Source organism: Symphalangus syndactylus, chromosome 7, assembly GCF_028878055.3.
Source record: "Symphalangus syndactylus isolate Jambi chromosome 7, NHGRI_mSymSyn1-v2.1_pri, whole genome shotgun sequence".
NCBI lineage: Eukaryota > Metazoa > Chordata > Mammalia > Primates > Hylobatidae > Symphalangus > Symphalangus syndactylus.
In genome coordinates this window covers 143,705,061-143,727,906 of record NC_072429.2, presented here as the reverse complement: position 1 = coordinate 143,727,906, position 22,846 = coordinate 143,705,061, and the positions used below count along the sequence as shown (strand labels likewise).

Here is a 22,846-nt window from a genome sequence, read left to right as displayed (position 1 = left end):
CGCGGTGTAAACACACCAAAAAGCAAACACCAGGGCCGAGTGGGCGACGGAGGCGGTCGCCGTTCAGTGACGCCCCCTGTCGGGAGCACGCCGGGCCGGACACAGCGAAGAGGGGCTGCGCCTCGGACCTCGCAGCACTCAGCCTCCTAAGTGGGAGGAATAACCTCACGCAAGTCATCAAACAAGAGGACTTCAGTGTTGCAACGAAGGAAGAAAAAAGGCCCCTGAGAAGGCGACATTCGCACTGCAGCGGCGCAGGGACCAGCCAGGCGGCTGAGGGCAAGGTCGTTTCCAGCAGCGGGAACCGCAAGGGCAAAGGCTCGGAGGGGGGAATGGGCTCGAGTTCCAGGACGGCTGAAGCCAGCGCAAGTCGAGGAGGGACTGCAGGGCCGGCAGCAGTGTCCTCCACAGGGCGACGGCGGCAGAAGCTCGGGAACCGGAACTGCGAGCGGGTAAGGCTCGGCGGTGGGCTGTAGCCTCCGCGCCCGGAAGTGCGGCCGGGAGCTGGCCGGGCCCATTGCCCACAGCTGTTCGGCCCCTCTAGGGATCGCGGAGGTCTGGCTCTCGGTGGCTCCTGAGCGCTCCCTGCAGTCGGTCACCGGGGAAGGCTTCGGGCGGGCAGGCGGGCCAAATGACGTAAACATGCGTTGCCCTCCAGGATTGGCGAACTCGTCTGTGGGGGCGGGAACTGAGGGGCAGGAGCCCCCAGGGATTGGCGGCTGCGCAGACGGGGCGGGGCAGCCCTTTGTCTGAAGGTGCTGCGGGATGCCGTTCCTTCGCGCGTGAGGCTGCGTCGCTGACGGTGAGTGGGGGGCGCGTGTCGTAGCCGGCCAGGACCCTCTCCCATCACGGACACCCGAGCCGGTGCGTCCTCCACACGAATCGTGGACTCTTCCCCGCGAGTACGCACTGCCTCCTGCGTTTACGCTGGTCCCCTCCCCTCACGGACGCGCGGCGGCCTCCTGCTCAGGGCCAAGGCCGCGCCCTCTCCCCCGTTCGGGGTTCCCACCCTTCCCCTCGCCCAGCCTTGGACCCCCTCAGGCCCTCCCGCACCCCCGTCCGCCTCGGACGGCCTCGGTCCCTTCCCCTCCCCTCCCCCCTTGGGCCCCCTCAGACCGGCGTCCCTCCCACCTTGGATCTCCTCAGATCTCCGGCGTTCCTCCCCCTCGTGCCCTCCCGCGCGCTTTCTACCGGGCGCCCTGCCTAGGGCCAGGATGGCCGGAGTCCTAGGGGCGCAGTCCGGACCCCCGGGCCGCTCTTCTTGCCGCGCTCCTCGGGGTCTAGTGTCCCCTGGGATGGGCCCGGAAAGGGGTGGGGAGCTTCTCCAAAATATAAAAATGGAGGTTTTTCCTGTTTTATGCACATCCTGAGGAGCCCTATGAAGACCCCGGCGGCGCACCGGGAGCGCCACTTTATTTAGCTGTAAAAAGTCTTCCCGCGTCAAGACGAAAAGGAGCTGCTTTCGTCTCAGCAGTTGGTCGAGTGTGCTACTTGCCGGGTGTCTTATCCTCTCCCCATTTTGCTATCGATGCTGTCTTTTCTGTTACTGTGTCAGAGCCCTGTTTTAATGAATGAGCCCAACTCTTTGCAACACAGCAAATATTTTCCTTGTTGTTTATTGGCTTAATTTTAAAATTGAAAATAATATGCAATACTTCTTCTAATGCAGGCATGTCAAAAATATATAAAAGTCATCCCCCCCAACACTGCCAGTGTATGAAGAGGCAGAAACTGTGAACAGTTTCAGAATTTTTGAATGCCGTTAGAGCTCTAGGCACGCGCGCACACCCTTTTTTCTGTCATCAAAGGGAAGCTGGTGTCGTTTGACTAACACCAGGGGCGGCAGGGGGCGCTCCGCTCGTCCTCCGCCGGGTGGGTACTCGTAAATTTTTCGTAACTTGTCTTCTGGACGTAGGTTTCTCTGTCCGGTGGACTCTACGAAGTGGGTAAGGGTGGGAGGTTGCCATTGACATTCCCGCCCTGGACGGGGCTCTGGTCCTCTGGGCTTGACAGGTCACTGCATTCCTGCCAGGTCGACGTTTTTCGTTTATTGGTGAGATTGAAATCCCTTCATTTGTGTTTTCGCCATTTGTATTTCTTTGTGATTTGCCAGCTCATATTTTTTTCCATGTATGTTGAAAACATACTTCTCAATTTGTCTTTTGACTCTGATTATGGTGTTTGGTTCTGGTTTGGGCTTTTTCAAAATAGAAAATTTAAAATTTTTAAGAGTCAAATATTTTGCCTTAAGGCATTTTGGGCTTTGTGCTGTGTTTTAAAGGGCTTTCCCCACTCCAAGACTATTTTTAAAATAAACTCTTGTTTTTCTGTGGTACTTGTAAAATGTTGGATACGTCTGGAATTTATTTTATTGTGGGGTGAGTTTGGAATCCAGCTTTTGGAATTCCTTTTTTCCCCTAAATCATAGCCATTTCTAACACCATTGATCTTCCCATTGATTTGAAAAACCACTTTTGTCATATACTAAATTGTTGCATGCCTTTAGGTCCATTTTTGGAGTTTGGTAGCTTTGATGCGCATATGATTTTGATTTATAAGCTGCAGATCTATGGATCTCTGCTTTTTGCTTTCGGTATTTTGCTTAGAACAGCCCTTCCCACATGAAATAATAAAAATATACCTGTATTTTTATTAAAGTTCTTTTTTATTGAATATAACAATTATACACATTTATGGGATACATGTGATATTTTGATACAAGGATAGCATACAATGTATAATGATCAAATCAGGTTAATTAGGATATCTGTCACCTCAGACATCATTTTTTGTATTGGAAACATTTCACATCTCTTCTTCTGGTTGTTTTGAAATATACAATAAATTATTAACTATAGTCATCTTACTGTGGTATCAAACACTGGAACTTATTCATTATATCTGACTGTATGTTTGTAGTCATTAACCCACCTCTATTCATCTCATACCTCCCCCCATCCCCACCCTTCCCATCCTCTGGTAACCATCATTCTACCCTCTACCTCCATGAGACCAACTTTTTTAGCTCACACATATGAGTGAAAACATGCGATATTTGTCTTTCTGTACCTGGCTTATTTCAATTAACGTAATGACCTCCAGTTCCATCCCTGTTGCTGCAAGTGACATAATTTCCTTATTTTTGTAGTTGAATCATATTCCATTGTGTACATATACCACATTTTCTGTATCCATTTATTTGATGTACATTTCGGTTGATTCCATATCTTAGCTATTGTGAATAGTGCTGCAGTCAACATGTATGTTCAGATATCTTTTTGATATACTGACTTCCTTTCTTTTGGGTATATAACAAGCAGTGGAATTGCTGGGTCATATAGTGGGTCAATTTTTAGTTTTTTTCATATGCCCGTTGGCCATACATATTGTCTTTTTTTTTTTTTATTATACTTTAGGTCATATTGTCTTTTTTTGATAAATTACTCAGATCATTTACCTGTTTTTAAATCAGATTAGTTGTTTCTTTCTATTGAATTGTTTGACTCCCTTCTGCATTCTGGTTATTAATCCCTTATCGGATGGATAGTTTGTAAATATTTTCTCCCATTCTGTATGTTGTTTCTTCACTCTGCTGATTGTTTCCTTTCCTGTACAGAAGCTTTTTAGTTGATGTAATTCTGTTTGTCTAGTTTGCTTTTGTTCCAGTGCTTTTGAGGTCTTACCCAAAAAATGCTTTTCCAGATTAGTGTCCTCAAGTGTTTCCTTGATATTTTACAGTTTTCTTTATAGGGATCGTGTGCATTTCTAAGGTTTAATCTTGTTTCTTGTTGCTATTTGTTGAATAGATTTTTTTCCCTTCATATTTTCTGACTAGGTGTTACTGGTATATAAGAAAGCTATCAGTTTGGTTGTTTGTTTTTTGTTTTGTTTTGTTTGTTTATTTGCTTTTTGTCTTTTGAGATGGAGTCTCACTCTGTTGCCCAGGCTGGAGTGCAATGGCACGATCTTGGCTCACTGCAAACTCCACCTCCCGGGTTCAAGCAATTCTCATGCCTCAGCCTCGGGAGGAGCTGGAATTACAGGCACGTGCCACCACACCCGGCTAATTTTTGTATTTTTAGTAGAGACGGGTTTCACCATGTCACCCAGGCTGGTCTTGAACTCCAGACTGTTGGGATCAAGCCCCCCAAAATCTGGCCATAAACTGGCCCCAAAACTGGCCATAAACAAAATCTCTGTAGCACTGTGAAATGTTCATGATGGCCCTAATGCCCACGCTGGAAGGTTGTAGTTGTGGGTTTACCGGAATGAGGGCAAGGAACACCTGGCCAGCCCAGGGCGGAAAACCCCTTAAAGGCATTCTTAAGCCACAAACAATAGCATGAGCGATCTGTGCCTTAAGGACATGCTCCTGCTACAGTTAACTAGCCCAACCTATTCCTTTAATTCGGCCCATCCCTTCGTTTCCCGTAAGGGATACTTTTAGTTAAATTAATATCTATAGAAACAATGCTAATGACTGGCTTGCCGTTAATAAAATACGTGGGTAAATCTCTGTTCGGGGCTCTCAGCTCTGAAGGCTGTGAGACCCCTGATTTCCCACTTCACACCTCTATATTTCTGTGTGTGTGTGTCTTTAATTACCCTAGTGCCGCTGGGTTAGGGTCTCCCCGACCCAGCTGGTCTCGGCACCTGACCTCAGGTGATCCACCCACCTTGGCCTCCCAAAGTGCTGGGATTACAGGCATGAGCCACTGTGCCCGACCAGTGGATACATATTTCTGATCATTAATTCTGGAAAGGTTGCAGGTTAGGGTTAGTTTAGGTTAGTTAGGGTTAGTTTAGATTAGGTCAAGTTTAGCAGTGTTTCGCCTTGTGCTCACAGGTGGCTCAGAAGCTGCCTCTCTTCAAAGTGCTTTCACCCTAGTGGGTAGGGGCTCCTTGGTGATGAAGAGGGAGCAGTGCTTGTTAGCAGAAAGTCCAGGGAGTGAGGATGATGAGAAGCAGGAGAAGGCAGTGGCTCTGGAGGAGATCCTGGAAGCTCACCCCAGATCAGGAGACTCCAAATGTGCCTGTCCCAGTGTGTGACCATGTGCAGGGTCCTCTGGAATGACAGGTACACTGCTTTGTCACATCAAGACAGTCAGGAATTCCAAAAAGAGTGATAGGAATGTCTCACTGCGATGTGGCTTTTGATCACCTAAAGAAAACTGGAAAGCCAGTTGCTGCTAATAACATTGATCTATTTTTGTTTTGGATTATTCCTTAGAGAAATTTTCAAGATTGAAATTCTTGAGTTTGAAAAATGAACTCCTCATGCTGCCACCTTTGTAACCAGTGGGTGGGAGGGATCATTGCTCAGCCAGTGCCCTGAGTGGGTGTTCTTTATATTGCCCATTTGTTAGCTGTTGGCATGGCCTCAAGAGGGGGCTCCTCAAACTCCACTTCCAGTATTCTGTGGCGGTGATCTCCAGCCTGTCCCAGCCCCTGGCCCTGGAGCCTGGCATCTGTAGAGGACTCGTCATGAGCCTGTCTTTTAATTTTTAAAAACTGTCCACATCATCCTCCTTCCCTGCCTGAACTGTGTTCTCATGGAGCAAAGCTTGGAGTTGGACGTCAGAATCCCGCAAAGTGTGGATGAAGTGTCTTGTTAAAAGCCAGTTTCTGGCACCCCAGATAGCTCTTATGTTTTCCTGTCTTGAGTATGCAAGGTTTAGGTTGAGGTCCATGGTGTTTGCCTGGCCTGGTATCCTGTTACAGGCTTGTTCCAGGAAACTGAAACCTTTATCTGCCACAGTGTAAGTGAGGAAAAAATTTAAACTAGTTAATACCACTTTTAAAATGTATTTTGTTCATATATATATATATATATTTTTTTAATATTTATTTATTTATTTATTTTGAGACAGGGATTCATTCTGTTGCCCAGGGTGGAGTGTAGTGGTGCAGTTACAGCTTACTGCAGCCTTGACCTCCTGGGCTCAAGCAATCTTCCCATCTCAGCCTCCAGAGTACCTGGGTCTACAGACTAGCTAATTTTTAAAATTTTTTTATAGAGACAGGGTCTCACTATGTTGTCCAGGGTGTTCTTGAACTCCTGAACTCAAACGATTCTCCCACCTTGGCCTCCCAAAGTACTGAGATTATAGGTGTGAGTCACCATGCCCAGCCATTTTTGTTCATTTATGACCAGAATACAATCAGACTTTGTGATAGGAATTTATTTATGTATGTATGTATTTATTTATTTATTTTTATTTTTTATTTTTTTTTATTATTTTTTTTTTTTTTTTTTTGAGACAGAGTCTTGCTCTGTCACGCAGGCTGGAGTGCAATGGCACAATCTTGGCTCACTGCAACCTCTGCCTCCCAGGTTCAAGCTATTTTCTTGCCTCAGCCTCTTGAGTAGCTGGGTTTACAGGTGCCCGCCACCATGCCTGGCTAATTTTTTGTATTTTTAGTAGAGACAGGGTTTCACTATGTTGGCCAGGCTGGTCTCGAACTCCTGACCTTGTGATCCGCCCGCCTCGGCCTCCCAAAGTGCTGAGATTACAGGTATGAGCCACTGCACCCGGCTGATTTTTTTTTAATTAGCAATATGTGATGGTCATCTTTCAATAGAGACCTGATACTGCATTTTGTGTTTATGCTTTTCTAAGACTCGCCCCAGGTGACAGTCTTTCCCTTTCACTTCTCCTTGCCACACACTTGTTGACAGCCTGGTATTGTCCTTTGGAGTTTTTCCTCTGTGTGTTAATCAAATAGATAATAACACCTTATCCAGCAGCATCCTCCTCTGAGCCAAGCCTGTTCTTAGTGCTCTCCCCTCACCAACCACATGATCTCCAGGCCTTCAGAGGAGTGTGTCATCTGGATTTATAGGTTGGGCCTCAATGCAGCTGGCCCAAGTGAGGCAGGTGAACCAGTCCTAGGTCCTTGTGACACACATACCATACATCTTTCTCTTTAGCAGGTGTGTAACTTGTATGTGGAAGGGCCAACATAGCATTTGCCTCGGCAACATCCTTGAATCTGCACCCTCACCCACATCCATTCTTATAAGGTACCCACTATCCAAGGGCCAGTCTGATTCGCCTAAATGCTGCTAGGTGGCCTTCTTAAGAGTATGAGAAACTCCACTTTCCCACGCCTGCCAGTGGAAAGTGCTGACTCCGTACTTGGCTATTACAAATGGCATAAAGTGTGAGCTCATTGCTCTTCATTCATTTATTCAACAAACGGGCCAGGTGTGGTGGCTCAGGCCTGTAATCTTGACACTTTCGGAGGCCAAGGAGGGAGGATCCTTTGAGCCCAGGAGTTCAAGACCAGTCGGGGCAACATAGCAAGACCTCGTCTCTACCAAAAAAAAATTAAGAAATTATCCAGGCATGGTGGTGTGACCTGTATTCCTAGCTACTTGGGAGGCTGAAGTGGGAGGATCACCTGAGCCCAGGAGTTGGAGGCTGCATTGAGCTGTGATTGAGCCACTGTACTCCAGCCTGGACTACAAAGTGAGACCCCGTCTCTAAGAAATTAATTAAAAGTTTAAAAAAGTACATTGCCTGGCAATTTGTAATCATTAGCCTAGAAGTAATTTAAAAAAAAAAAAGTCGACCACTGATTACTCTGTTGGGCCTGCTTCTTGGTCTGCTGGTACAGGAGAAAGGGATAGGATGAGAGCTGGGTGAGGCCAAGGCTGCTGCAGTGGGTGGGGCAGAGGTCTCTAAGAGATGGATGGGGAGCACAGGCCAAGGGATAAAGGGCTGCAGGGCTCTGAGGAAAATCACAAAGTTTGGGGCAGGCCCATAGGAGCCAGTGGGGTCCTGGGAGGACCTTGGAGCAGAGGACAGTCACTGTGTTCTCACAGGAAGGTAGATGGAGGGGCTGGGCTGACAGACTGCTGGGAGCTGCTGAACATCTAGGGGTGGTTGTCATGGGGCAGGGAGGGCGAGATGGGCAACATGGTCAGTTTCTAGATGTGCTTGGAAGGTGAATTAGAAGTGTGAGAGTGAAGAAGGAAGGAGGCTTATGTACAGGTTCACAGACCAAGCTGGGGGTAGAAATGATGGTAGAGGGGGTGCTTGGTTTGGGATGTTAAGTGTCTGAGATGCTATGAGACACCTATATTGAAATGTTGAGTCAGAGGGAAGGGGGATCACCAGCTCAAGTGTACCAAAAGAGCTACTGGGCTCAACTGAATTTTCAGACTCACAGGACAACCATGCCTAGCAGCAGGTTCTTGGAAAAGCTGGCCAGCATCATCCAGCAGCCATCCAGGGAGTACTGAGGTGCATAAACACAAGATGCAGGTAGGAGGAGGAGCTAGCCTAGTCGAAAGCCTCGTGGTCATACAAGCCAGCATCTCCTGTGTCAGGAGAACTGGCTGCAAGACCTGCTAGGGAGGCCCTGAATGTACTTCCTGTGGTTGTTCATCATTGAGTCGCAGCCCAGGTGTGGCTGGACCATAGAGAGAATGACCATCCACCTCTGCAGGTTTCCAGGGGACCAGAGCTGTGCATTCACCAAAGGTCAAATTCACATGCAGGGCCAGGCTCAGTGACTCACTCCTGTAATTCCAGCACTTTGGGAGGCCGAGAGGGGCAGATCACTTGAGCTCAGGGGTTCAAGACCAGCCTGGGCAACGTGGTGAAACCCCGTACCTACAAAAAGTACAAAAATTAGCCAGGCATGGAGGCAGGTGCCTGTAGTCCCAGCTACTCAGGAGGCTAAGGTAGGAGGATCGCTTGACCCTGGGAGACAGAGGTTGCAGTGAGCTGAGATCATGCCACTGCACTCCAGCCTGGGTGACAGAGCAAGATTCTGTTTCAAAATAAAGAAATGGCAGATCTGTGCGCTGGTGGGTGACCCATGGAAAGGGTCATGGTGGGGCAGGAGAGAAGGCACTTCTGCCCTTGAGGGTAGGCAGATGTCAGACAGGGGGACCAGGAGCACATGAGGCCACTGTTTTTTTTTTTTTTTTTTTTTTTTTTTTGCTTTTCACAAATTTTTTTTTATTAATTTTTTTTTGCACACAAAAACAATAAACATTTTCTAAAAAATAGATACAAACAAAAAGATGCGTATCAAACATATTAGGAAGGTTGCACATGGAAAGTCGGGGAATAGAAATGGGGGGTGGGAGTTAAAATAAATGAGAGAGGGACTTTATATGGATCAGTGATAATAACTCAATCCTCTATTTGACAAAGAAGAGGGAGAAGGAAGAGGAAGAAAAAGAAAGTGGGATAAAGGATCAGAAAGGGAGGAAAATAGAAAAAATTAGAGTATGACTCCAGGGTAGACCTGTTTTGTTGTCACTGAGTTGGTTGGTTGGTTTGTCTGTTGTATTTTTCATGTTTCGCCAAGTTGGCCAGACTGGTCTCGAACTCCTAGCCCGAAGTGATCAACCCGCCTCGCCCCCCGGAGTGCCGGGACCACAGGCGTGAGCCACCACGTCCAGCCCCCACATTGCTTCTGGCCTCCGTGGTAGACCTCCCAGACGGAGCGGCCGGGCAGAGGCGCTCCTCACTTCTTCCCAGACACGGGGCGGCCGGGCAGAGGCGCTCCTCACTTCCCAGACGGGGCGGCCAGGCAGAGACGCTCCTCACTTCTTCCCAGACGATAGGTGGCCGGGTAGAGGCGCTCCTCACTTCCCAGACGATGGGTGGCCGGGCAGAGGCGCTCCTCACTTCCCAGACAGGGCGGCCGGGCAGAGGCGCTCCCCACTTCCCAGACGGGGCGGCCGGGCAGAGGCGCTCCTCACTTCCCAGACGATGGGTGGCCGGGCAGAGGCGCTCCTCACTTCCCAGACGATGGGTGGCCGGGCAGAGGTGCTCCTCACTTCTTCCCGGACGGGGCGGCCAGGCAGAGGCGCTCCTCACTTCTTCCCGGACGGGGTGGCCAGGCAGAGGCGCTCCTCACTTCTTCCCAGACGGGGCGGAGGCCACTGTTAATGCTCACACTTGGTCTTCGTCTTAATCCAAAATTGGTTATTGTTGGGCTGGGCACAGTGGCTCATGCCTGTAATCCCAGCACTTTGGGAGGCCAAGGCGGGTGGATCACCTGAGGTCAGGAGTTTGAGACCAGCCTGACCAAGATGGTGAAACCCCATCTCTACTAAAAATATTTAAAAAATTAGCTGGGTGTGGTGGTGGGTGCTTGTAATCCCAGCTACTCGGGAGGATGAGGGAGGAGAATTGCTTGAACCTGAGAGGCGGGGGTTGCAGTGAGCCAAGATCACGCCATTGCATCACAGCCTGGGCGACAGAGCAAGACTTCGTCTCAAAAAAAAAAAAAAAAAAAATTGGTGGCCAGACACGGTGGCTCACGCCTGTAATCCCAGCACTTTGGGAGGCCGAGGCGGGTGGATCACCTGAGGTCGGGAGTTCGAGATCAGCCTGACCAACATGGAGAAACCCCGTCTTTACTAAAAATACAAAAAAAATTAGCTGGGCATGGTGGCGGCGCATGCCTGTAATCCCAGCTACTTGGGAGGCTGAGACAGGAGAATCACTTGAACCCAGTAGGTGGAGGTTGCGGTGAGCCTAGATCTCGCCATTGCATTCCAGCCTGGGCAACAAGAGTGAAACTCTGTCTCAAAAAAAACAAACAAAAAAATTGGTTATTGATGTATCCCATCTGGGTACACACAAGTTACTAAAGGAACCACTGATTTCCTGCTGAACTAAAATGTACCATTTTTGTTATCTTCCAATTTCCCACATACCTATCTGGCCTCATCTGTTCCTCTGTCGACAACTTGCTGGTTTAATTACAGTGGCTTCCTACCCACCCTTGGCTCTGATTCCTGGCAAGGCAGGCACCACCCTCTTTTCTTTCCAGTTAAATTCTTGGCTATTCTCTAGCATCCATTCTTCTTATGAATTCTCAAGTAGTTTTAGTCATTCCTTTAAAAGACTTCTGTTGGAATTCTAATTAGAGTTGCATTGCGCTAACACAGAAATGTGCTCACACACACATTTGGAGGGAATGGGCATTTTTGGAGAACAGCAGCACAGGGGAGGGTGGGGAGGGTTGAAAGTCAGTCTCTCTCCAACCGTGTTTCCCTGTCCTGTTCTTCAGAGGCAGGCAGTTAGTTTATTGTGTGTCTTCCTGAAAGTTGTCTGTGCAAATATATACATATATCTGATGTGTGTTTTGTTTTGTTTTGAGACAGAGTCTCAGCTGAGATGATCTCAGCTCACTGCAACCTCCGCCTCCTGGGTTCAAGTGATTCTCCTGCCTTAGCCTCCTGAGTAGTTGGGATTACAGGCACCCGCCACCACACCCAGCTGATTTTTGTTTTTGTTTTTGTTTTGAGATGGAGTTTTGCTCTTGGCTGCCCAGGCTGGAGTGCAATGGCGTGATCTTGGCTCATCGCAACCTCTACCTCCTGAGTTCAAGCAATTCTCTTGCCTCAGCCTCCCAAGTAGCTGGGAATACAGGCATGCACCACCACACCCGGCTAATTTTGCGTTTTTAGTAGAGACGGGGTTTCCCCATGTTGGTCATGGCTGGTCTCAAACTCCCAACCTCGGGTGATCCGCCTGCCTCGGCCTCCCAAAGTGCTGGGATTACAGGCATAAGCCACTGCACCCAGCCTGATTTTTGTATTTTTAGTAGAGACGGGGTTTCACCATGTTGGCCAGGCTGGTCTCAAACTCCTGACCTCAGGTGATGCACCTGCCTCTCCCTCCCAAAGTGCTGAGATTACAGGTATGAGCCACCACGCCCGCCTATATCTGATGTTTTATAGACACTGGGATTATGATGTCCCTTGACTTCTGCCCCCAGCCCTGACACCTATTTTGTCACTCTTAAGCACCCTGTTTGTTGTGGTGCCCGTCTGAGCCAAGCATGTGAGGGGGTTGGTTGCTTTCTTATACCACGTTTTTCTAGAGTGATCTACCACCTTTGGTCACCTGATTGGTTTCTGTATCCCTGTCACAGACTCTTCTTTTTGATGCACCAGAAGACTGTGAACCCTATCCTGTACAGGACCAAATGTGTCAGGAAAGCTCTTGCCCCGCTCCGCCTGTTTCCCAGCCGTTTGGGTGTGTGTCAGATACCCTTGCTTACCTTGTCATGTTACGTTCCAGCACCGGCCCCACTACCCCAAGCATCCCCTTCTCACTTGATGACAAGTCTCCCTTCAGCTGCTCAGACCAGATCCCTAGGCCACTGTTGACTCAGTTCGTCCAGAACTGACCACTTCTCATGCCTCCCCTTCAAATACCTGGTTGAACCTGGTACCACATTGGGGCCCTAGGGCTGCCTAAGGGTGGGGTGAAGGGAGTCTTATTGTCACCCTGGTGGCCAAGGCTTTCTTAATTGGGAGGGTGTTTGGGGAAGCAGCTTGGCCTGATGCCTGTATCCCCCACATGACTTGGGGACAGTCTGGTACTTGTGTGAGTGCCTCAGGTATAGAACACACAGAGCCTTGGTGAGCTGGTATCCTTGTGTATGGCAGGACCATGGGCCGGGACCAGGGTGCAGCAAGTGCCTTGCACCTGGTGTTCAGAGAGCCCAGTACTAGCTGGGCAGGCCCAGGAACTGTGTGTTCAGGGCCTGGACAGGCTCCTGAACCATAGGGTCAAAGTTCATGGGGGAGGCAAGGCAGACCAAGGCTGCAACCGTAGCAGCTCCTTGCACCTGACCTCAGTATGCCCCTCACTGACTCTGAATGAGGCCCAGGGATCCCCTGAGGGCCCCCCAGGAAGTTAGAGTCTCAAGGCCATGCCCCTCACTTGCCCCCTCCTCTTCCTCAGCCCCACAGGCTCCTTCAATTTCCGTGATCCTCAGAGGCCCTAGGAGACCAGGTGATGGCAGCAGCCAGGCTCTTGCCAGTGCCGGCAGGACCCCAGGTAAGCTGTCCCCAATGCTTATGCAGTGCCCCCAGCCAGAGCCCTGTGGTTCCTTCCATGCCCTATAGAGCTCCTGAGAGCAGCCAGAGCATCACAGCATCCCCTGAACTCTGCGGCCCCTTCCCATTACCCACCTCAGCTCACAGAGTCCCCCATTGCCAACTGCTCATGTCACATGTCACATGCACCCACTCCCCATCACAGAGGTCAGGATTTGATCTTACCTGCAGCAGCCCCTGTCATTCCAGGCCAAGTTGACCTTCGAGGATGTGGCTGTGCTCCTCTCCCAGGATGAATGGGATCGCCTGTGCCCTGCTCAGAGGGGCCTCTACAGAAATGTGATGATGGAAACCTATGGGAATGTAGTCTCATTGGGTAAGCCCCCTTAGCAGGCCTTGTCCATGTATCTGTGTGTTGGACTGGGGTGGGGGCTTCTTAGGGTATGGGGCCTGGGATAGGCTGGTCCTGGAGGTTTGCTCTCATCACCTCTCTGGGTGCTCAGCTCCAGCAGAAGGTCAGTCCTGTCCATTTTCATGTCCCCACAAGTGGCTTGGGCAGGGGGAGGGGGCTCTGTAAATGTTGTATAAACAAAGACTTCCTTCCCCACGAGCAGGACTTCCAGGATCCAAGCCTGACATAATCTCCCAGCTGGAGCGAGGGGAAGATCCCTGGGTCCTGGACAGAAAGGGGGCTAAGAAGAGCCAGGGCCTGTGGAGTGACTACTCAGGTGAGTGAGGAGAGCTGGCCCCTCCCTCACTGAGGGCTAAACAGGTCCTGAGCAAAGCTGTGGACCTAGTTCATACTGAGCCGCTGACTGGAGTGGCTTCCACCTGGGGTAAAACCTTATCTGGCCTTATCTGGCAAAAGAGTCTATGGACTGGGGGTTGCTGAATCAGGTGGCAGCCCATGGCCGGAAGTGAGCATAGCAGTGAATTTCAACAAGCTGATGTGCAGAGCCATGTAGAGGAAGTTAGGGCATGGCGGCAGTGATTCTGTACCTGACCAGAGGGACTGGTTAGCCAGATTTGGTCCTAATAGGACATTCAGGTTTTGAGAGTTACCTGATGATTTAGAAAATAACAGAGCATCCTAAATATGGAAAGGAAGTGTCTCAACCTGACACTTAAGGTGAAGTGCTGAAAGCACACTGTTTCATCTCAAGGACAAGACAAAGGAGCCCGCCATCCCCATGTCCATATAATGTTGTACTGGGCATCCCATGTATAAAATACCAGCCGGGCGTGGTGGCTCAAGCCTGTAATCCCAGCACTTTGGGAGACCGAGGCCAGCGGATCACGAGGTCAGGAGAGCGAGACCATCCTGGCTAACACGGTGAAACCCTGTCTCTACTAAAAATACAAAAAATTAGCCAGGCGTGGTGGCGGGCACCTGTAGTCCCAGCTACGCGGGAGGCTGAGGCCTGTAGTCCCAGCTACTCCCGGGTTCATGGCGTGAACCTGGGTGGCGGAGGTTGCAGTGAGCCGAGATCGTTCCACTGCACTCCAGCCTGGAGGACAGAGCGTGAGACTGTCTCAAAAAATAAAAATAAAAATAAGGCAAAACCAAAGCTATAAGAATTGGAAAGAAAAAAGCATTGTTTGCAGTTTATGTGATTGTCAACCTGGAAAATGATTGATTAAAATTCACAAGGGAAATTACCAGTTTTGCTGGATACAATTTTTTTTTTTTTTTTTTTTTTTTTTTTTGAGACAGTCTTGCTCTGTCGCCCAGGCTGGAATGCAGTGGCACAAGTCTTGGCTCACTGCAAGCTCTGCTGTCCGGGTTCAAGCAATTCTTATGCCTCAGCTTCTCAAATAGCTGGGATTACAGGTCCACACCCCCATGCCCAGCTATAATTTTTCTATTTTTAGTAGAGACAGGATTTCACCATGTTGGCCAGGCTAGTCTCGAACTCCTGACCTCTAGTGATCCACCTGCCTCAGCCTCCCAAAGTGCTGGTAGTACAGGCATGAGCCACTGCACCTGGCCAGAAATGTTTTATTTGTATTTGTCAGCAACCAGCAAAGGTGTAATATTTTAAAAGATAACATTTATAATAGCATCAGGAATATAAAGTGTCCAAGAATTAATCTAACAAAAGATGTACAAGACCTTTAGATGGAGAAAATTATAAGAGGAAAGATGGTGCATAGATCCAACCCTGAAGTTCATGTTTGTGGTTGCTTAAGGCAAAGAACCTCTGACTTCCGTAAGGTGACGTCTGAGTCTTAGGAAAACCTCAGTCAGCCTGTCCTACCATAATGTGCCCCACTTGGGGAGAGTAGGGACAGTTTGGGCAACACCTCCGTTGGCTGATCAGCTTCAGCATTTCAGATGTGGTGGTTTTCTCCTTGAAAGCTCCTTATTTCTAAAGTAGCTTTATGTGGATAGGGCACCAGGTATTACAGTCTACCTCTTACTGGCCTGCAAAATCAGATATCCTCAGAGGAACAAGGTACATGCCAGCCTTAGAGGAATTTAATTTTCTAGTGAGTATACAAGAAGACACATCATCATGTCTTGGAAATCTTGCATAGAACTTCTGCTTACTGACTGCAGCTGTAGGAGGCAAGAAAACACAGGAGGGCGTTTTGCCGCCACTGCCAAACCAGTCCTGGGCTCCCTTGTGTCCAGCTATGTACTCGCCTGATGGAGAGCTTAAACTCTTTGCGTGCCCTTTGAATTTGACACCACAGAGACTGTGAAATTCTCTGGGAGCATGGCTGGTTGGAGATGAGAAGTTTTTTCGTGGAAGCACCTGGTCACCTCACCTCTAGCACAGGCCACAGAGGACAATGGGACTGAGTTTTAGATTACTGATGTGCGTAGAAGCAGAAGCCACCTGCCACAACCTGGATCACTGCCACTGGCATCAGAGCAAGTGAGGAGTAGAATATGCCTTTGTCTTGTCCTGGCAGTTCCTCAGGATGGATAAGTGTGTGCACCTGCCCAGCCCTGCCCCTGCTGTTTATAACTCAGTAAATTACATGTTGTAATAGCAACATGGAAAGGATTTTCCACTCTTTTTTTTTTTTTTTTTTTTTTTGAGAGAGAGACAGAGTCTCGCCCTGTCCCCCAGGCTGGAGTGCAGTGGTGCGATCTCGGCTCACTGCAACCTCTTGTCTCCAAGGTTCAAGCAATTCTCCTGCCTCAGCTTCCCTAGTAGTGGAGACTACAGGCATGCACCACCACGTCCAGCTAATTTTTGTATTTTTTAGTAGAGACGGGGTTTCACTATTTGTTGGCCAGGCTGGTCTCAAACTTCTGACCTAAAGTGATCCACTCACCTTGGCCTCCCAAAGTGCTGGGATTACAGACGTGAGCCACCATGCCCGTCCAGGATTTTCCACTCGTGAAGGGAGTATTTTGTTGTCACTTCAACTCGCTGTTTTTTTTCCAGACAACTTCAAATATGACCACACTACAGCCTGTACACAACAAGACAGTTTATCTTGTCCATGGGGTAAGTGTATGCCTGATCTTTTTAATTCAGTACAATCTCTGAAGGTGTTAATACTAATGTTTTACAAGAATGTAGAGGCTACTCAGGGTGCTATGAAGCGTGTTAAACAACTCACACAATTGCTACAAAACACCAGGGCGGGGCTTTTTGTGTTTTTAATTTTTAAAACATTTTTCCTTTTCTTGTGAGCCATAGTAGGCCTAGAGAGATTACTGGGTTTTTATAATTAAACATTTATTTCAGTGAAATCACTTTGTTTCCTTTTATTTGTTCTGTCATGCTTAAAACATACTTCCCTACTTTATACTTAACAACTGAAACCATTATTCTAAAAGCAAGTGACTCTTGGCTGAAGTCCAGCTTCTGCACAGTATGGATGCAAGGTACAGGCAAGTTTGGCCTTCACAGCAACTTGAGTCTGTCTCACAAACAGTCATATGATGCTTTCGTGCCATGGATGATTGAGCGAGTAATCTCTTATGCAGTTAGTTTAGTGTGTGTGTGTGTGTTTTCTTTTTTTTTTTTTTTTTTTTTTTTTTTTTTTGAGACGGAGTCTCGCTCTGTCGCCCAGGCTGGAGTGCAGTGGCGCAGTCTCGGCTCACTGCAAGCTCCGCCTCCCAGGTTCACGCCATTCTCCTGCCTCAGCCTCTCCAAGTAGCTGGGACTACAGGTGCCCGCCACCACGCCCGGCTGATTTTTTGTATTTTTAGTAGAGATGGGGTTTCACCGCAGTCTTGATCTCCTGACCTCGTGATCCGCCCGCCTCGGCCTCCCAAAGTGCTGGGATTACAAGCGTGAGCCACCGCGCCCGGCCGTGTGTTTTCTTTTTTTCAGGCTGGAGTGCAGTATAGAGACAGGGTCTTGCTATGTTGCCCAAGCTGGTCTCAAACTCCTGGGCTCAAGCAATCTTCCTGCCTCAGCCTCCCAACATGCTGGGATTACCAGCATGAGCCACTGTGCCTGGCCTATGTTTTTATTATTAAAGACATCTTGTCCATCTTGTTACCCTGGCATCAGGTCAGAAGCCACCCATTCAGGAAACTTTTTTTTTTTTTTAGACAGGCTCTCACTCTGTTGCCCAGGCTGGAGTGCAGTGGCATAATCACGGCTCACCAGTCTCAACCTCCTGGGCTCAAGCAATCCTCCCACTACAGCTTCCCGCGAGTAGCTATAACCACAGGTGTACACCACCATGCCCAGCTAATTTTTGTAGAGACGGGGTTTCACCATGTTGCGCAAGCTGGTCTCGAACTCCTGGCCTCAAGTGATCCTCCCGCCTTGCCCTCCCAAAGTGCTGGGGTTACAAACATGAGCCACCACACCTCGTGAAACTTCAGACAATAGAAATAATACTTTTCAGTGTAAATGAGTAACTATTTCTTTAGCCTATAGGCTTTTATTCCGTGAAGATGAGGCTTATACATTAAAAAAATAGAACTAAAACTTCTAACAGTTTAAAAAACACATAGCCAGCCTAGGCAAGATACTGAGACCCCACACTACAAAATAAAATTAAAAATTAGCCAGACATGATGATGCATTCCTGTAATCCCAGCCACACGGAGGCTGAGACAGGAGGATTCCTTGAGCCCAGGAGGTTGAGGTTGCAGTAAGCCATGATCACACCACTGCACTCCAGCCTGGGTGATAGAGTGAGACCCTGTCTCAAAAAAAACCCACATAGAGTAACTTTCTAAAATGAGATATCTTAAAAATTGTATTAAACTGGGCCGGGGGCAGTGGCTCATGCCTGTAATCTCAGCACTTTGGGAGGCCGAGGCGGATGGACCACCTGAGGTCAGGAGTTTGAAACCAGGCTGGCCAACATGGTGAAACCCCATCTTTACTAAAAATACAAAAAATTATCTGGGCATGGTGGCACATGCCTATAATCCCAGCTACTTGGAGGCTGAGGCAGGAGAATCGCTTGAACCTGGGAGACAGAGGTTGCAGTGAGCTGAGATCGTGCTATTGCACTCCAGCCTGGGCAACAAGAACGAAACTCTGTCTCAAAAAAATTGTATTAAACCGAAGACAGTGAATTTAAATTTTTTTCATTAAAAAAACTGTTAAATTCTCACTGTTTCAATTTGTCAATACACTTAATAAATAAATTCCTCTGAATAGAATAAAAAGACGCAGAAATACCCAAAAAGAAAAGTAGGCACAAATTTCTGTGTAGATTAGGAAAGCCAAAGGTCCAATAAATAAGAAAACTGCTCAGCCTCATTATTCATCAGTAAAGTGGAAATCAAAACCACTGTGACATGATGTTACACCTTCAGAATGGAAAAAATGGAAAGATCTGACAATATAACATGTGGGTGAGGATGCAGGGCAGCTAATAGGGATGTAAATTCACATAGCCACTTTGGAAAAGTTTGGCATTATCCAATGAAATTGAAAACATGATCACATTCTGAGAGAATGGAGGTAAAAAACTGGAAAAAAAAATTGAAAACATGAATTCCTATGTTCACCACTTCCCACTCTTGCATATGTATACAGCAAGGACATTTGTGTGTAAGCACCAGGAAACATAGGAGAATCTTCACAGAAGCATGCTTCATGATTTAAAAACACATTCGAAAAGAATTCAGGACCGGGTGCCGTGGCTCATGCCTGTAATCCCAGCACTTTGGGAGGCCGAGGTGGGTAGATCACGAAGTCAGGAGTTTGAGACCATCCTGGCCAACGTGGTGAAACCCCGTCTCTACTGAAGATACAAAAAAGCCAGCCATGGTGGCATGTGCCTGTCACCCAGCCACTGGGGAGGCTGAGGCAGGAGAATCACTTCAACCCTGGGAGGCAGAGGTTGCAGTGAGCCGAGCTCGTGCTATTGCACTCCAGCCTGGGCAACAGGGTAAGACTTTGTCTCAAAAAAAAGAATTATGTTCATAAACAGAATAGACATAAATAAACTATGGTATTTTAACTTAATGGAATATACTGCAGTGAAAATGATTAACTGCTGTACAACAACATGATGGATCTCAAAAACATAATGCTGACGGGAAAACAAGTTCCAGAAGACTGTGCTCCATGAAATTATAGAAAGCTCAGAAACACGCATAACTAAATAAAATAAAATAATGTTGAGAGCCAGGTACAATGACTCACGCCTGTAATCCCAGCACTTTGGGAGGCAAAGGCGGGAGGATCATATGAGCCCCAAGGAGCTTGAGGCTGCAGTGGGCTGTGATAGTAGCCACTGCACTCCAGCTTGGGTGACAGAGCGAGACTCCATCTAAAACAAAATCACTGTTGTCCTCAGCACCACTTACCTCCCACCCACTCACACACAATCAGCCTGTAGAGCGCTCGACCTGCTCCCATAAGAGTCTGCACCCCTGCCTTTCCTGCCATCTGTGCTTCTGCTCCTGAAGGCCTCATCTGTAGCCTAAACTTGGCAGCAGATTCCCATCATGCCCGTCTGCACCTTCAGTCTTGTCCTTCCCTCCCCTCCTCCTGCCACTGCATTCTTCACATGAAATTATCTTCCACATGGCCAAGTACGGTGGTTCATGCCTGTAATCCCAGCACTTTGGGAGGCCGAGGTGGGTGAATCACTTGAAGTCAAGAGTTCAAGACCAGTCTGGCCGACACGATAAAACCCCATCTCTACTAAAAATACAAAAATTAGCCAGGCATGATGGTGTGCGTCTGTAATCCCAGTTACTCAGGAGGCTCAGACATGAGAATCGCTTGAACCCAGGAGGTGGGGGTTGCAGTGAACCGAGATTGCACCACTGCACTCCAGCCTGGATAACAGAGCAAGGCTCTTTCTCAAAAAAAAAAAAGAGAGATTATTTTCCACAAAGAGGTGACAGCACCACCACCTCATGTACAAGTCTTTTGGCCTCCAGATGGCACCCCCCGACTTGCTCACAATAGCTCACACCTCTCCCTGCCTGGCCAAGTGCTGCTGTTTGCCCCACAGGGCACCCACATTGTGTGGGCCTGCATTTCAGCTCTGTCCACATGAGGACCCCTGGGAGGGCAGGGCTCAGGCACCACTGGGCTGTTTCCCTGCTGTTCTGTGTACTCCACACAGGGGTGTGACCTCAAACTGGAGTTTACACCTTTCTTTTAAACCTCGCCTTGGCACATTCCTGTTTGGAAACATTATCTTCTGATTTCTAGTTGTTTGACACAGTTATGGTGGTTCTGTTCTTCTCTAGCTCACACCGACATGTGCATTGAGGGATTTTGCACCTTCATCAGCAAGGCCAGTTTCAGGGTTGCACTAGCTCTTCAGTTTTGAGTAGTGTTAACATTTTCATTTTGGATTTGTTCTTTCAGAATGTGAAACCAAGGGAGAGAGTCAAAATAAAGACTTGAGTCCGAAGCCATTAATTTCAGAGCAAACAGTGATTCTGGGGAAAACACCCTTGGGGAGGATTGATCAAGAAAATAATGAAACAAAGCGAAGCTTCTGTTTGAGTCCAAACTCTGTTGACCACCATGAAGTTCAGGTCTTAAGCCAAAGCATGCCACTCACTCCGCACCAGGCAGTGCCTAGCGGAGAGAGGCCCTACATGTGTGTTGAGTGTGGGAAGTGCTTTGGCCGGAGTTCCCACCTCCTTCAGCATCAGCGTATCCACACGGGAGAGAAGCCCTATGTGTGCAGTGTATGTGGGAAGGCCTTCAGCCAGAGCTCAGTCCTTAGTAAACACAGGAGAATTCACACAGGTGAGAAGCCCTATGAGTGTAATGAGTGTGGAAAAGCCTTTAGAGTGAGCTCAGATCTTGCTCAGCATCACAAGATACATACAGGAGAGAAGCCTCATGAATGTCTTGAGTGTCGGAAAGCCTTCACTCAACTCTCACATCTCATTCAGCACCAGCGGATCCACACGGGAGAAAGGCCGTATGTGTGTCCGTTGTGTGGGAAAGCCTTCAACCATAGCACTGTTCTGCGGAGCCACCAGAGGGTACACACCGGGGAGAAGCCTCACAGGTGCAATGAGTGTGGGAAAACCTTCAGTGTGAAGAGGACACTGCTGCAGCACCAGAGGATCCACACCGGGGAGAAGCCCTACACGTGCAGCGAGTGTGGGAAGGCCTTCAGTGACCGCTCAGTCCTCATTCAGCACCACAACGTGCACACCGGGGAGAAGCCCTATGAGTGCAGTGAGTGTGGGAAGACTTTCAGCCACCGCTCCACACTGATGAATCACGAGCGGATCCACACCGAGGAAAAGCCCTATGCATGCTACGAATGTGGGAAGGCCTTCGTTCAGCACTCACACCTGATCCAGCACCAGAGAGTCCACACTGGGGAGAAGCCCTATGTGTGTGGTGAATGTGGGCACGCCTTCAGTGCACGCCGGTCTTTGATCCAGCATGAGAGAATCCATACAGGTGAAAAGCCCTTCCAGTGCACAGAATGTGGCAAAGCCTTCAGCCTGAAAGCAACTCTGATTGTGCACCTGAGGACCCACACGGGCGAGAAGCCCTATGAGTGCAATAGCTGTGGGAAGGCCTTCAGCCAGTACTCAGTGCTCATCCAGCACCAGCGGATCCACACAGGTGAGAAGCCCTATGAGTGCGGGGAGTGTGGGCGTGCCTTCAACCAGCACGGCCACCTAATCCAGCACCAGAAAGTGCACAGAAAGTTGTGACCCATGGCTGACACAAGAATCCATTCTCACAGAAACTGCGTGTGGAACCACAAGCAGCCTTCAGCCCAAGAGAAGTCTCTGCTAACTCTATAGGAAGCCTTTCTTTGGCGATTCAGTGTCACAAAATAACTCCAGAAAGAAGCACTTAGCATGCTGTTTCTGTGGAAAAACTTCAGAGACTACCTGTTTTATTTTCCTCGACATCTTGAAGTTATATTGGAGAGTAATCATACAATTGTAGGGAATTTTGGTAAAAACAGCCATAATTCTTTCTTTGACATTAGTTTATTTGAACTAAGGGAATTTAAGGCATAAGAACGATTATCCCAATAAAATCTTACATTCCAAATAAAGTTCTTTTTCTAAGAACATTACATGCCCTTCCTAAATATCAATTAACCATACTAATTATTGCACTTAAAATTTGAAAGTTGGACTATTTTCAGTATTCTCTTAAAACACTATTGTATGGATAAAGTGATATAAAAAGATATTTTCATCAAGTATCATGTAAAATGGATGGAAATCCTAAGTGTGGAAACACCTGTTTTGTATGAAACAAGGAAAAAGTCTAAAGATATATTAGTGAGAAATTACATAAATTTAAAAAACGTGTGTGTGTGTGTGGAGACAGTCTTGCTCTGTTGCCCAAGCTGGAGTGCAGTGGCATGATCTTGGCTCACTGCAGTCTCCGCCTCCCCCCCCAGGTTCAAGCTTTTCTTGTGCCTCAGCCTCCCAAATAACTAGGATTGTAGATATGTGCCACCACACCTGGCGAATTTTTGTATTTTTAGTAGAGACGGAGTTTCACCGTGTTGGCCAGGCTGGTCTCGAACTCCTGGCCTCAAGTGATCCTCCCACCTTGGCTTCCGAAAGTATTGGGATTACAGGCGTGAGGCACCACGCCTGGCCTAGAAAACACTTTATCTGGAGCT

General features: G+C 48.2%; 1 protein-coding gene across 6 annotated transcripts; it reads left to right on the top strand.

Moving 5' to 3' along the window:
* Positions 1–327: 327 nt before the first annotated feature.
* Positions 328–22,282, top strand: ZNF250 (zinc finger protein 250). Of its 6 annotated transcripts, none has more exons than XM_063643778.1 (6): positions 328–452; positions 12,729–12,824; positions 13,073–13,199; positions 13,438–13,551; positions 16,225–16,287; positions 20,590–22,282. In XM_063643778.1, exons 2-6 carry the CDS (start codon positions 12,783–12,785, stop codon positions 21,909–21,911), a joined length of 1,668 nt encoding a protein of 555 aa, XP_063499848.1. In that variant the 5' UTR covers positions 328–452; positions 12,729–12,782; the 3' UTR covers positions 21,912–22,282. The 6 variants fall into 6 exon arrangements, with proteins under 6 accessions (XP_063499848.1, XP_055143741.1, XP_063499847.1 ...); XM_055287766.2 differs by lacking the exon at positions 328–452 and adding an exon at positions 683–802; XM_063643777.1 differs by lacking the exon at positions 328–452 and adding an exon at positions 775–864.
* The last annotated feature ends 564 nt before the right edge of the window (positions 22,283–22,846 follow it).

What these genes read in the sequence shown, in the direction of transcription:
- ZNF250 (XM_063643778.1), top strand. Translation starts at nt 12,783, where the DNA reads ATGGCAGCAGCCAGGCTCTTGCCAGTGCCGGCAGGACCCCAG. An exon ending in CAGTGCCGGCAGGACCCCAG is followed by an intron (nt 12,825 to 13,072) that starts GTAAGCTGTCCC and finishes CTGTCATTCCAG; the next exon opens with GCCAAGTTGACCTTCGAGGA. An exon ending in CAGTTTATCTTGTCCATGGG is followed by an intron (nt 16,288 to 20,589) that starts GTAAGTGTATGC and finishes TTGTTCTTTCAG; the next exon opens with AATGTGAAACCAAGGGAGAG.